Source organism: Crocuta crocuta, unplaced genomic scaffold, assembly GCF_008692635.1.
Source record: "Crocuta crocuta isolate KB4526 unplaced genomic scaffold, BGI_CrCroc_1.0 scaffold113, whole genome shotgun sequence".
NCBI lineage: Eukaryota > Metazoa > Chordata > Mammalia > Carnivora > Hyaenidae > Crocuta > Crocuta crocuta.
The window spans coordinates 6467307-6482724 of record NW_027530368.1 but is presented as its reverse complement, the minus strand read 5'-3'; the positions used below and the strand labels follow the sequence as shown (position 1 = coordinate 6482724).

At 32.7% G+C, this 15418-nt stretch overlaps 1 protein-coding gene across 3 annotated transcripts in view; it reads right to left on the bottom strand.

The window, feature by feature from the left end:
- Positions 1–8106: 8106 nt before the first annotated feature.
- The window catches only part of C1D (C1D nuclear receptor corepressor), a 15317-nt gene continuing 8005 nt past the window's right edge, over positions 8107–15418 (bottom strand). For all 3 annotated transcript variants that reach the window (XM_077766397.1, XM_077766396.1, XM_077766398.1), the window contains exons 2-5: positions 12731–12877; positions 11940–12006; positions 11582–11637; positions 8107–8968 (exon numbers count right to left, since the gene is read on the bottom strand). In XM_077766397.1, the coding sequence (XP_077622523.1) occupies positions 8804–8968; positions 11582–11637; positions 11940–12006; positions 12731–12868 (426 nt within the window). In that variant the 5' untranslated portion in view covers positions 12869–12877 and the 3' untranslated portion in view covers positions 8107–8803. The remainder of the gene's footprint in view (positions 8969–11581; positions 11638–11939; positions 12007–12730; positions 12878–15418) is intronic.

Below are 15418 nucleotides of genomic sequence, written 5' to 3'. Positions count from 1 at the left end.
GATCCTCTCTCCCACTCTCTTTCTGCTCCTCCCCACCTCTCTCTCTCAAAAAATACATTTAAAAAAAGCCCTAATAACTTCAATAAACATATTAACAAGCATTTTTATTTACCTCTGACAAAAATATATATTTTTAGAGGATTCCAATAATAAAATAAAAATAAATATATAATTTTATATAAATTTTATAAAAATGTGAATATAATGAAAATGTCCAATGTATCAGGAAATTTAAGGAGTTTTAAGATGCATTTTAAATTAAAGCCCAAAGGGTGCCTGGGGGACTCAATCAGTTAGGCAACTGACTTTTGATTTGCATTGGGCTCTGCTCTGGCTCTGGCTGTCTCTGGGCTGGATGTGGAGCCTGCTTGGGACTCTCTCTCTCTCTCTCTCTCTCTCTCCTGCATTTGTGTGCTCTCTCTCTGTCTCTCAAGAAAAGGGGGGGGGCAAGAAAAAACCCTAAAAACAAAATAAAATAAAGCCTAAGTCTCAGCCTGAATGAAATATTCCAGTTGGCAGTTTTCAGGATGCAGATTCTAGCTCCATTCCAATTTCATCATTACGAACTTTAAAAATTTTCTACATCTTCTTTGATCACTTAATTTTCTTTGAACCAATACAAAAATGTATGGCAAAATTTAAAAGCTTTAAAAATAAATTACAACACCACCAACACCCCTAATAAATTACAACTGCTGGCGAGGATGTGGAACAACAGGAATTTGTATTCACTGCTGATGGAAATGCAAAATGGTACAGCTACTTTGGAAAATAATTGGCAATTTCTCACAAAACTCAACATACTTTTATCATATGACCAAGCAATTGCACTTATTGGTCTTTACTAAACCAAAGGAATTGAAAACATATGTCCACACAAAAATCCACACATGGATGTTTATTCATAATTACTAAAACTTGGAAGCACCTATGATGTCCTTCAACAAGTGAGTGGATAAACTGGATAAACTGTGGTACATCCAGACAATAGAATATTATTCAGCACTAAAAACAAATGAGCTATCAAGCCATGAAAACATGGAGGAAACTTAATGCATATTACTATTGAAAAGAAACCAATATGAAAAGGCTACATACTGCATGATTCCAACTATGACATTCTGGAAAAGACAAACTAAGGTGACAGGAAAATAACCAGTGGTTTCCAGGGATTCTGGGGAGGGAGGAATGAATAGGCGGGACAGAGAGAATCTTTAGGGAAATGAAACTATTCTGTATGAAGCTGTAACGATAGATACAGGTCATTATACATTTGTCCAAACCCATAGAATGTACAACACCCAGAGTGAACCCTAATGTAAACTATGGACTCTGGGTAATAATAATGTGTCTGTGTAGGTTCATCAGTTGTAACAAATGTATCATTCTAGTGGGGGACATCAAGTGTTGGAGATTATGCATGTTGGGGGGAAAGGGGGTATGTGGGAACCCTCTGTGCTTCCCACTGTAAACCCTAAAAACTGCTCTAGAAAATAAAGTTTACTAATTTCTTTAAGATTACATATAAGGGGGGGAGGAGTGCAGGCAATAATACATCATAAACAACTATACCTTAAGATGACTATTTCAGTGTTTCTATAAATTTCAAGGCAGTACATAAAAATTGGGCATAAGTTACAGTATTAAGAACATATGTATTAAGCTGTACATAGTACTTCCCTTAAGAGGATTAAAATACACATTAACACTATTTCCTAAAGCTGCTTTTAATACTTCTTTTCTATGTTATATATTTAAATTATTTTAAGTTACCTTAAATGCCTAGGTAAGTGAGAGAATGAAATTTAATTACAGGTTATCTCCAGTGTTATGTATTTAGGCAATATAGCTTGGTAACTTGTGTTAAAGTAAAATTTTAAATAGCATCAATAATTAAGAAAACCTCTATTAAATTAGTCTTTGTTTCCTAAAAATTTTAAAAGTGGTAGATAAAATCTAGCAATTCCAATTCCTTAAACCCTAACTTTAATTGTTGTTAGGACAAATCCTAAAACGATTTTACATTTTGCTATATTTCTGAAATGTAGAACTTTGGTTACTGAACAATTTCCATATATCTAATTAGACTACAGTGTGGAAAAAAAGTATAAGGAGATTTCTTATGAACTTTTTTTTTTAATGAAAATTAGGTCCAAGAAAATCCTTCTTCCAACTCAGTACTAAAACATTCAAGCAAAGATCACACTATCACTTTCATATAACCCTACTGTTGTGGCATTTAACTTTATCTTGAATAACATTTAGAAGTTCCAAGAGAGGCACCTGGATGGCTTAGTCGGTTGGGCGCCCAACTCCTGGTTTCAGCTCAGGTCCTCATCTCATGGTTCATGAGATCAAGCCCCACCTCAGGCTTTGCAGTGACAGCACGAAGCCTGCTTGGGATTCTCTCTCTCTCCCTCTCTCTTTCTGCCCCTCCCTGCTCTCTCTCGCTCTTTCTCTCACTCAAAATAAACTTTAAAAAAAAAAGTTCTGAAAGAACATGGAAGGCAGACATTTAAAAATAAAAATTATTTTCTAGCTGTATCTAGAATGCAACTTGTCTAAAATCAAAATTAAACTGGGCTGAAATGTAGGAATATTATTTAATACCTACAGACATTTTTATATATAGGTGCTTGAGGGTTTTTTTTACGACAAATATAAACATGCACACTTAAGCATTCTTATTTCACTGAAGTATTTATTTATTGTCTAGCATTTCAAAAACTAAAAAAATTTTCAAAACTGAAATAACTAGCATTTACTGGGTTATCCAATTTTCATGCTGCTCTTTTGAACAAATGTTTTGCTCATCAATACAAATTTCTCCCCTTTATGCTCATCAATACAACTTTTTCACTTTTTACCATGTACAAAAAAAAACCAAAAAACAAAAACTGTGGTCCCACTTTATTTCTGTTCCAATGAAGTATTACCACTTTCAAATCATCTTTCATTCTGATAATGAAAATACCTTCTGATAAAACCTTCATAGTGTTTATCTACAATGGTAATTTTCAGTGGACTTTGTTGGACTTCCCATCCTAAAAATTAGGATTTAACTTACCCTAGTCCCCCTTACTCCTTCAAGTTTGCAACGCAAGAATTAGAAAATAATAGAGCTTTAAAACTGAAATAAAACCGTATTCACCCATCAGTGTTGTACGGCGTCTGGATTTCTCCCCATATAAGAACACTCTATTCTTCCCTCTTTCAAATGCACTTCTATTCTATATGCTTTTACTTTTACGTTGTCAGTTTTGGTTTTATTTACCTTCTTGTCTTCCATGTTTAATCTACTCGTTGAATCTAAAATGAATAAGCAGCATTTAAATTATTTAACAATATTAAACTGGACCCAAATCACTAAGAATAAAACCCACTCTGACTTTTCTAATACCTAACTTTAGGGAAAGAAAACTGAATAGCACATTATACAGTTTAGACTTTGGGGGAAAAAAAAGTGAGCTTAAAAAAAAAAACCTCTATCAAGCTGAATTCAATATGAGATTTCAATATGAGTGGTTTGTGCTCGTGGATAAGCACAACTTGGTAAGATGTTTTAAGTATTTATTTTCATTACTTAAACCTGACTGCTGCATTATATTGGGAAAAGACCACACAGCACATGATAATAATAGGATTGGTGAAAATATTCTCTCCATGGAAACCTGACTGCATTTTCTTTCCTTCAGGGAAATGAGTTTCTTCAAACCAAGTTTAAAGGATGGCACATTCAATCATAACTGACAATGTCTGCTAGAAAGTTTGAATGAGTATAACAGACCCTTGACCCAGATTCAAAGTCACCAATATTCAAAAATATTCCTGGATAAATTTATACAGGTTCCTGGTAATCTTCAGAATTATACTTTCAACTTATGTCATAGTTTTCTTACACATAAACATTCAAATTTTTAATCTTTTTAATTCATCGAATAGCCCTTGTATTCGTTTGCTGGGGCTGTCATGACACATCCCACAACCTGGATGGCTTATACAATGGAAATGTACGGTCTCCACTCTGGAGACTACAAACACAGGCAAGGTTTGTCCTTCTGAGGGCTATGAGAATCTGCTCTGTGCCTCTCACTTAGCTTCTGGTGGTTTGCAGGCAATCTTTGGCATTCCTGGACTTCTACAATCACCACCCTGATCTCTGCCTTCATCTCCATCTGATGTTCTCCCTATGCAGGTCTATGTGCAAATTTCCCTTTTATAAGGACCTGTGTCATATTGGATTAGGACTTAGTCTAATGACTTCATCTTCACTATCTACTTCTACAATGACCCTATTTCTGAGTTACAAGGTACTGCAAGTTAGGACTTCAACATATGTTTTTGGTGAGAACACAATTCAACACATAGCAACCATTTGCACATAATAAAGTTTGACATCTTCCAATCACTACACACTGTTTGGATAACTACTGAATTTCCCATGCCTATAATAGAACCTGGCACACGGAAGGGGCTCAATAAATATTTGTGGAACAAGTAAGTAAATAAATGCATGAGACTGAAAGTGAGGGAAGAAACTGTGGCTGCTAAGAGGTTTGTTAGCCTACATTAGCTGAGTAATGCCCTTCTGCATGGTGTTTAGCAGTAATTAGAATTATGCCTTGGCAAAATTGCAAAGTACCATATACCCCATGGACCTCTAAGGTCACTCGTAGTCAAAATCACCAATGTTAAAACTCAAAAATGTCAAAACCCGTAAAACCCAGCAAATAATATTTTTTTAATGATTTCTTTCTCAAGGGAAGATATTAGAAAAGTATCAAAAATAAGGTAGTAAATGATTTTGTTTTAAGTAAGTCATGGAATGTGTTATTAAAGAGAGAAAGGGTCACTAAATATAACAGTATCAGCCATATGCATTACAATATGGTTTATGATAATCCAAGGCTGTAGCACTAAGTCAGGTGATTCCTTGTTAGAATAACTCTCCTGCTATTTTAATAACTAAACCTCTTTGGACAAGACCCAAGATGAATTGTACATACTACAGTAAATCGTACATAACAAGCCTCTATTCTTTTTACACTAACATTTTCAACATAGGCTCTCAATAGATACTACCCACATAACAAGGGATTGAAGGTATTCTTTTCTATTTCTTCTAATCATCTCATTCAAATCATAGCATTTCCTGGGTCCTTGGCTTTAAAAAACTGTATTACTATAAACTTTAAATTGAAGATCTGGATAGGTCTACATTTATTTCAGCAGAAGCATCTTGAAATGTTGAATTATCATCTTCAATTTCCCTCAGTCATTTATTGTAGCTGCCAAACTGAAATGGTGTACCTAAAAGGCAACACTAAACTGAAAGCAAATAATAAAAGTCTCTTAAATGTTTCATTTATAAAAGTGTATTTTTCCCACCATCAAATTTTGTACACCGTCTGAAATATATCACTTTACAAAATTGACATCTTGCATGCAGTTATCCTGCCAGGATACATTTGCTTAACTTCAAGGTTTATGGGGGGGTGGGGAGAGAGCTAGCATCTTTTCTCAACCTTTTATGAACAGGAGAATAATACAGAGCTAAGTTGGTTTTGGTTTTTGGCCGGGGGAGGGGGGTAGAATTACAATTAAACCTCAATTACCAACAGATACCACTATAGCTATCCCCTTTTCTAGATAACTTTACTAATCCTTCCTAGCTATATTAAAAATTATGCCATAAAACAAACACTTTAAAAAGGCACATCAAGTCAGAGGGTAGCTGCTCCAAAGAGTAGTCTACAACAGCTCACTCTGATAGGAAAACATTTCTGCAAACCAAAATCATTCAAAGTATTTGCTTGAAATCATGCTCACAAGCAATAGCAAATTAACCAAGTAGAACAAATCCACAAAATTCTATTATAAAGTCCTATATATACATTTTCCCCTAACATAATTGTTAATGACAACTATAAAATGCTAATACATAAACAAAATGCGGTCTGTATTTCCAAAAACTAAGAGTTTTTAGACCAGGATACAAGGAAAAGGAAATGTTTTTATTAGCAAAGTACCTTCAAATCATATTTATATAAAATAGGTTGCTACCAAGGTCATTTGGCAAAAGAGCTACTGAATTGATCTGGGCAAGTGTATGAACTATGCTATGAGGGAAGAAAATGAGACGCCAGTGCTTCTTTTTCTTCCCTTTATATACCAAACTTAGCTATTACGTGAGGGTCAGAATCACTGTTCAAAGTCTTTCTCAGTTAATGTCACTTTGTAAAGCCAGCATTTCTGATCATTTATTATGTAAAATTATAGTTTAACTGTAACATAAACTGAGTGATTCCTACAGCATCTTTTTCTTGAATGACCTACTTAAGAAATAAGTATATTCAATACAATGTCCATTTTTAAAACATTTCCTACATTTCTAGTCAATATTAAAAGCCTTATTTAGAAATAATACCAATCCATTTCTAATAGCTAAGTAGAACAATTTTTTAATCTGCAGGGTATCTTAAAAACCAATCAACTTGACATAACCTCCTAATTCCAGGAATGTAAACCATAATTCATCCTTCAATTTTCCTCTTGACATATTCTACTTTACTAAAATGAATTCCCATCCTGCAACTATGAAACAAGAAAATTGTACTTAAAATAATATTAAAAGACAAAATCTCATTATTTAGTATTAGATTAATAGTCTATAATTCTAATCTTAAAAATATCTATAGCTATAACCTCTCCAACTTGTTAATTCCCAAGGAGAGTAATAAAAGATGTGATTAACATCGAAACTTAGAGCAGACTGTCATTTGGAAAAAACTATGTTAACAATAACTGTACCATAGTCAAATAGATCAACCCATCACCCTTTACGGTTCTAAGGTTAATGAGCACAATTTGTCATAAATTTTCTAGTAACTCTGAAAAACTGAACAAAAAGACTACTTCTTTCATAACACTTTGTAAAAATAGAATAAAGGCTAGAGTTGTCTTCCTTGGAACCTAGCATAGTATCTGGCAATGTAAATAAATGTCATTAAATATTTGTGAAATGAATAAACAACAAATGAAAATAAAACCCACTGCACTACTACCATTCAGCTCCTTATGATGTGCTGGGTAATAAGTATTTCAAATTCTACATACTAAAATGGAATACACTCAAACTTTTTTATTTCTACTAAATATAACACTGAAAGAATCATTCACTAAGAAACTCCAATTTAACAGAATTTAAGGTTGGACTTTCACAAACCAATAACTTGGTTAATGATTTTCTGCAATTGTATGACATCTTTCATTTAACTTTCTTTATGAAATCAGAAAATATATAGAAATTCAAGTTATAAGTTTCTTTGTAATAAACAACACATGTATATTACACTTGATCATAAGAATATTCATTTCTGCCATGAAGAAGTTACTTTTCAAAAAAGCTCAAAATTTGAGAGGATGAAGGTGAAAAAAGGAATTAAATAACTATAAATGTTCTTCCACTTCAAAAATTGTCTGACAACTGAGCCAAAAGACTCTCTGCATCTATCAGTGACTTCCTCTTCACGTGTCATAGAAAGAGTTCAACATGCTTTACAAAATCCATTACATTTTAAGACCGTTTCCAATATCTTCTACCATAAATCAAGAAATCCATTTATTCAAGGTTACTTATGGAGAATTAATCACACAGAAAATTTTAACTTCTTTTTCAAAAATTAAAGTACTTTACTGTACTTGGCATTCCTATACATAATGATGTGGATTCAAAGACTGAAAGCATTAAGTGCATATAATTAAAATTAAAGGACTTAGACATTACAAAAAAATGTTTAATACATATAATTCTCTGTAACAAAAATTCCAGATAAATAAATCAGGATATAAACACACTCTTCTGGATTTCTCTTCCCCTTAAGTGGCATTATATAACATAGTAAATTATTTCAAAATACTTGTATGTACTTGATATCACCTCAGAAACATGTAATCCAAAAATCTGAAAACGTGAGACCAAGAGAAATATGGGCATAATGCATAAGGAACAAAAACTCATGAATTTCTTCTTAAAGATTTCTAAAACCTATCTTCCTAATTTCAAGGTCAAATTTATAAAAAGAGAAAAATAAACAGTAAGCTATACAAACTTTATAGCCTTTATTGATAGGGTATAGCTATTATGGCAAAATTCAGCCATCAATATACAACCTCATTTCCCATCTAAAGTTAATGAGAATATATTTTACCTTAAATGGGACATAGAGGCAAACTGCCAAGAATGAAAATTAATCTTAAAGTCTTCATGTCATACTTCAAATATCAAAAGAAAGCAGTAATTCCCAAAATCATGAAAACATGAACTACTAAAAAAATGGACATTTAAGTCATTTCATTCTTTCTTAAAACTGTATAGTGAAAACAGATGTATTTATAACTTCAGCCTTCAGATAGAATACTTCATAAAGTCATTATTCATTTAAAATAGACAAATGTTTACAGAAAACATTTAACTTAAATTTCACAGCTGCTTATATAATGGTACTTGAAAGATTGACTTGTATAGGGAAATTAGAGTCTTGTCAAGGGAGATGATAAACTATAAATATAAAACACACCACAGTGTTACAAATCTCATAGCACTCTATAGGAAAAATCAATAAAGATAACTTAATCTTTCTGGGGAAAAAAATATTTAGCATTAGAAATTTAAAATGTAAATTTTATATATGAATTCAATAAGGAATACATTTAAACCTTGTATTGGCACATAATCATCTATCTTGTGGAAAACAATAAAAATGATGTACTTTTTCAATAGGTATACATCCAAACTAAAAGGCTAATTTTTAGTTTTTCCTTTATTGGCAACTTTGGATGCATTTTTAGGTTTTGGTTCCCAAAGGGCATTTTTCACAAATCTTGAAGCTGCACCTCTGTCCAGCTTGCCGGCCTTCTTCTTGTCTGTTATTTCCTTGACTCTGTTCATGTATACTCTGATTCTTTCCTTAAAGATAAGAGAAAAAAGAAAAAAAAGAAGGCAATAGATTTACTAAGCTGTTCACCACCACTAAGTTTTATTACACTATACCTCAGTTAAATTCAACAGATATGTATTTATTGCCTATTGAGTGGTGCTAGTAAGTGCAAGTGAATAGGATAAACATGTTCTATGCTCTCCTGGAGTTCATAGTCTGGGGGGAATGGGCATTAAAAAGTCATTTCAGAAGTGTTCTGATGTTTCAAGACAGGGAGAACTAGACAAAGACATCACTTCAGAGATAAACATTGAATTGTTTATGTGTGGTTATATATTTTTTAATTTAGCAGTAACCTAAATCCACATAACTCTTATGTATCTAAAGTCTATTATCTAAAAAAAAGCTCTCATATTTGCAGCATACAAACTAAACTGGAAATTTTTCTAAATGGAAAATGGATAAAGTAGTACCTAACTATTTTTTTACTTTCTAGTATCACAATTAAAATAAGCAAAATGAAAATACAAGATCTTTTGTTCAATTTCATAGTTTTGATCAATAAGCATATGATACTTTGATGAAAAATATATTCTAATCAGACTTTATAAGGTGAAAAACAGAGTAGGTTGCCATATCACTTCGAATCTTCTGAGACCACTAATCAGAATAAAGGACTATTCTATACTTTGGAAAATTTAAATAAAGGGGATGAGAGCCGTAAAATAGCATAGTAAATGACTGATCACTGATAAAAAGCAAGTTTCATTAAAATAATCAAAATAGTTACAGAAATTTACACAGAAAAATGCAGATTCCTAGAATTTTTTATTGTCAAAGGCAGACCACTCTGCTCAAAATCCTCTCATGGCTATTTCTCTCAGATTAAAAGCACAACACACACCCACCCCAGCCTTGCCTGTAGTGATCTTCCTCCAATATCCACACAGCCACTCCCACTCTCCCTTCCAGTTGGCTCTAATGTTAATCTCGTTAACAGGCCTTGCCTTTACCATTTAAAATGGAATCCTACTCAAGCACTCCAATCCCCCTTACCTTATGCTGTATTTCTTTCCCATAACCTGTAACTTTCTAATGTACTATATACTACATATGTTTATTATTTGTATATTATGTTAAATGCTTGTCTCCCTCCACTAGATAGACTGGCATCTGCTGCAATGGCAGTGTTATTTTATCAGCTTTAATCACAGAAGAATCATCTTACTTGGATATAATGCCTGGCTTCCAGTAAGCACTCAATTATTTGTTGAATAAATAAACTATTTCCAATGCCTTTCTCCATTCATGACATACATGACAAATAGATTTCCTCTCACACACTGACTCTGTGATCAATTAGTGATGTCTGTCACAAGGTCAGAAAAGGAGAATAGGTTTATGTATGCTTTTTTATGTGCCAACCCTCATTCAGAATATGAATGTACTCCTCCATAAGTGGGTTTTGCTGGAGAAAAAAAGATAGATAATGATTTTATCCTTTTCCAATGACAGAAACATGTATTAAAATCCTACAAATAACTTTGTGTTAAAGGAAAAATGAGGAACTTCATAAACGTAAAATCTATATCAGAAAGTTGAAAACAGATGGTACAGTGCACACTCCTTAAGATTTTAAAGCCAGTACCATTGGTCAAGTCAAGACCTGTGCCTCATATTGTTTTACATTTTTGCTTTAAGTATTTTTCACAATTTCTATATTAAATTTGTTTTTCCCCCAAGAACTTTAAAAGAAAGCATCTTACTCCCTATGTTTATAAAATGAAGACAAGAGATCTGGTTTACTCATTTTTTGTAAATAAATGACCAAGTACTCTAGTAAGTTGTAAATAACATACATATCAACACCTTAAGACTTGAGAATAATAGTGTCAAGCGTACTTCACATATTTACCTTGTATTTTATAAACACAAAGAATAAATGTATTAGTGTTCTTATTCATAAAGCCAAGTCAAGAAGGTAACCATAAGTTTGATTTCTAATTTTTTCTTTCATATTGAATGATTTAATTTTTGAAGTCAGCAAAAACTTCAAGATTCTAGACCTTATATACTGTACTTATATATCTAAATGGAATACAAAGACAAACCTAGAAGATTTATTACAGGTTGTAAATATGTCACTAATGCAGAGTTACTGGACAGTACACATACAACTGGTGCCAAAAAAGCTTTTAGCTTTGTTGCTGAACTGGATTCTTTACTGCTGAGAAAATGAATTAATGGAAGAAGTGAAAAGGTGGGGGAGAAACTTTCCCGTCTTTGCTAGTAAATCAACTAGAATATACTTTTAAGAATTGTGTAAGAGTTTAAAAAAAAAGGGGGCGGGCAGTTGTAGTGATGAACAGGATTTCAAGAATTTATAGAAAAAAATAATATGGAAGTTATAAATAATTACTTGAATCGTAACATTTTCCCATCCAGAGATTTATATAATATATGGAACACAAATTCTGACAAAAGCAAGGAAAAGAGACACTAAAGACATGATGAAATCTGGCTCACTTTCATAATTTGGACTCCAAATAATTTTGTTCTCATAACTAGTGTGATAAAGGTACTCTGACTTCAGGAATACCACAACAAACAGTCAAATAAAAAGAAATCCGCTGCAATCTTACCAATTCCTGCTTTACTGGATGTTCCTTAGGATTAACTCCCTGAGTTGCCAAATAAACTACAAGACAAAGATTTCATGGAACAAAATTGCATATATATTAATTGAGAGCATTAACAAAACTCTAGTTACTCACAAAAAAGAAATAGCACAAAAAATGATAAATTAAGTCTTATTTAACCTCTTTGTAATATTACATTTCATGTGGCTCATGGACATCTGGTATTCTGATTTAAAAGAAATAAATATCTGACAATTAAAATTGCCATAAACTATAACTATATATAAATTGCTAGCATTTAAATAAACTACCTTTGACATAATAATTTGCTTTCAAATTAACTCCAAATTAATATACATACCCCAAAACATTGAATTTAATGTGTAAGCAGAAACTAAATCCACTTTTGCTTGTTCAAGGGGGTCCAACTGTTTTTGAAAAAAGTGAGAAAGAAAAAATACATACAAACAATGAGCACCATCACATATTTTAAACTTTTATCAAATACAATGTATCAAAGAGATGTTTCTTTCACTGTCTATAACCCAATAACCAAATGATCTTGAAATAATTTGCAAAAAGAAAAATTTTTATTAACCAGAGATTTCTGCCCACAAATTTTCACTTTAAGGTATCATCTTTAGTAGACAAAGAATGTGTGTAATCCAAGAAAAATTCTTTCCAATTACTTTAATTTCAGGAGTTACGATCTGGGCTTTGTATGTCAAAAGTAATTTATCAATATAAACATTGTACATGATGCATTTATGTATAAGAGACAGGCTAAAATGCTTAGGCAATACCAAAGGCAGAAGAAACATAATGAGATTTGTTTTAGACTGTCAAAGTCAATTTACTCTTTTTGTCCTATAGGGTTTCCAGAAACTCTGATAACATCATTGTAATACTTAAAAGGTCAAAGATAGAATCTGTCAAAAAGAATGTTGTGAGTGCTCTTTTTTTCTCAAAGCCACGTCAAAATAAAAATACAGTGAGTATTTCCTAAAGTTGGAGTTCTGGTTTGTTTTTTCCCCTTAAAAGTACCCAAACACTTGGAATAAAGGGGAAAAGGAGCACGTCACTAATCTATGTTTTCTCCTATATGTTTTCATAAGACAGCACTCTGTTTTATAAATTACATTTTTAAAATACCTTCTGCAACAACTCATTTCTAGAAACAGACATCATGGTCTTCAGCATCTCATCCACAGCACCAATGGAATTCTCAAATGTTGATAAATACTCATGAATTTCTACTGGGTAGTCTTCATTAATTTCTTCACCTGCCATTATGACCAACTGGAAAAAAATTAAATTCTTAGAATTCATGGGAGACAAATTGCTCCTTAGTTTACAAAAGCAAAATCAATAGGTCATAGCAAGTATTTAAAAGTGCTACAAGAGTTAAAACCTAAAGATAATTAAACAAATCTTCTTAGAATATACTTCTAGAGCAACTACCTTCAAACTTCCCCTCCTCAAATTGTTTGAGGTGGGCAAAGAGAAAAGAGAAACCACCGAAGTCCACTAATGCTGTACATATTAGAGACTCAATGCTTTTCAAGAATAAAAGACATGACCACCAAACATGGATTATCATAAATCAAAGTCCTACATTTAAAAAACTTTCTGTTGAAGTTAAAAACCAAGCAAAGCAATGAAAGTATGAGTATATCCTATCCCTATGTTTGCTGAAAAAAATCACAAGTAAAGCAAAAATATATATTTTAGCCCTTCTAAATTAAAAAAAAATTTTAAGGTTTATTTTTGAGAGAGACACAGAAAGACAGTGTGAGCAGGCCAGAGGCAGAGAGAGAGGCAGACACAGAATCCGAAGCAAGCTCCAGGCTGTGAGTTGTCAGCACAGAGCCGGTCACAGGGCTCAAACCCACAAACTATGAGATCATGACCGGAGCTGAAGTCGGACGTTCAACAGACTGAGCCACCAGGGGACCCACAGCCCTTGTAAATTTAGATGTTGAGCTGGCACCATGGTATATTAAACTCAAAAATTAGAAAACGTTGGTCTGAAATATCTTATGATATTTATCACTAAAATCATTTTAAGTCCGTATATACACATATATATGTTCTTTAAGCCTGCTTAAAATATTAATAACAAATTCAGAGAGTCCATATGTCACATAAAGTCTACAAGCAGAGAAGAGGAAACTTGGGAGGAATACACTATAATGGTTTTCATTTAGGCTAGAGTATACCTTGATAGCCCATTCTTTTAAAATTCACATTTATATCTTAATATATAAGATCTATGTGAGAAAAAACAAAATCCACATCATGGCATTTAATATGATACCCAAGGCCCAATTTTAGAAGCAATCCCAAGACATGTGTACCATCTTTAGGTTAAAAAAAAAAAAAGTTTATTAGCTGAAAATAACCTCTTCCATATTACAAAGCTAAGTAGAACCACCAAGAATGTGTGAAATAGCAAAGCATAGCAGATTTGAAGTAAATAGACGTGGGCTTTCTGTCTTGCTTGATTACTGACTTTGTCACCTTAGATAAATCACTGAAAGTCTCTGGGACTCAAATACTTCATCCATAAAATAAGATAGTTGGTCTAATGATCTGTAAAGTCCCTATATGTTATAATGACCATGTCACTTAAATTTAAAAAGTACTATTGGAATATTTAGTGACAATGTATCAACATTTCTATTCAACAAGTATATTCTGCTGAGACATCTGGTTTCACTTAAAAAAAGTGAAGTCCACCTGACTGACGATCACTACTTGTGCTGTAAAGTTACGCTCTAACTGCTGTGCAACCAGCAATTAAACAAAGAACTCTGATAAAAGAAAACTCCACAGGAAGAAATTGTGACTTCCTATTTCAAAAAGCTAATTGAAAATTTACATTTCCCTCTCCTCCCTCACAAAACCTCTCCAAAATGACAGAATAGAAAAATAAGTCCATAGGAACATTGGAAACCAAGAAGGGCATGTATCCATCAGCAGACCTCAACAGTACAAATTTTTGTAAGTTAAAGAGCAAACAGGACCAGAGTGATAGGAAAGAGATCCAAGGAGCCTGAAATCCCCTACAAAGAGAGAGAAAGAGACCAAGAGAGGAGAGAGAGAGAGAACAATATAAGAATAACCCTAAAATGAAGGACAATAAAAGCTGAGCCATGAGGGCTGAAAACAGCTAAACCAATCTCTAGATCTATGAAAGGTTCCAGCATCTGCTGCCCAAATACAGGTGTAAGTACAAAGGATGCATTGCAAATACATAGAAGACTTAGTATTTCTTCTCTTTATGTAGAATTTTAAGCGAATGAATTTGAAAATCTGGATGAAAAGAATGTGGTGCTGAGGGAAAACAAAATCAATTACCAAAATTAACTTAAAAAGAAGTACATAAACCAAAAAGATCATTAACCACAGGGGGAAAAAATGTTTAAATCAAAGATCTACCCTTCAAAAAGACTCCAAGCCTAGAAGATATAGGTATCTTCTTTGAAACTTTTAAGCAACAGTTACTTCTTAGAGTATATAACTAACTGTTTAAGAACGCATTAAAAAAAAGGGGGGGGGGGGACTTAGATACCTATTTCATAACACACAAATAAACTCCAGATGAATTAAAAAGGTAAATGTATAAACTTATTAAAAGATTATATAAAATATTTACATAATCCAAATGAAACCCAAATGCTATAAAAGGAAATGACAGACTTAACTACATAAAAACTGGGAAAAAGTCCACATGGTAAAAGTATACCAAAAGCCAAGTTAAAAGGCAAGAAAGAGCCTGGGAGAAAATATTTGCCAGAATACCAAAAAAAAAAAAAAAAAAAAAAAAAAAAAAATAGT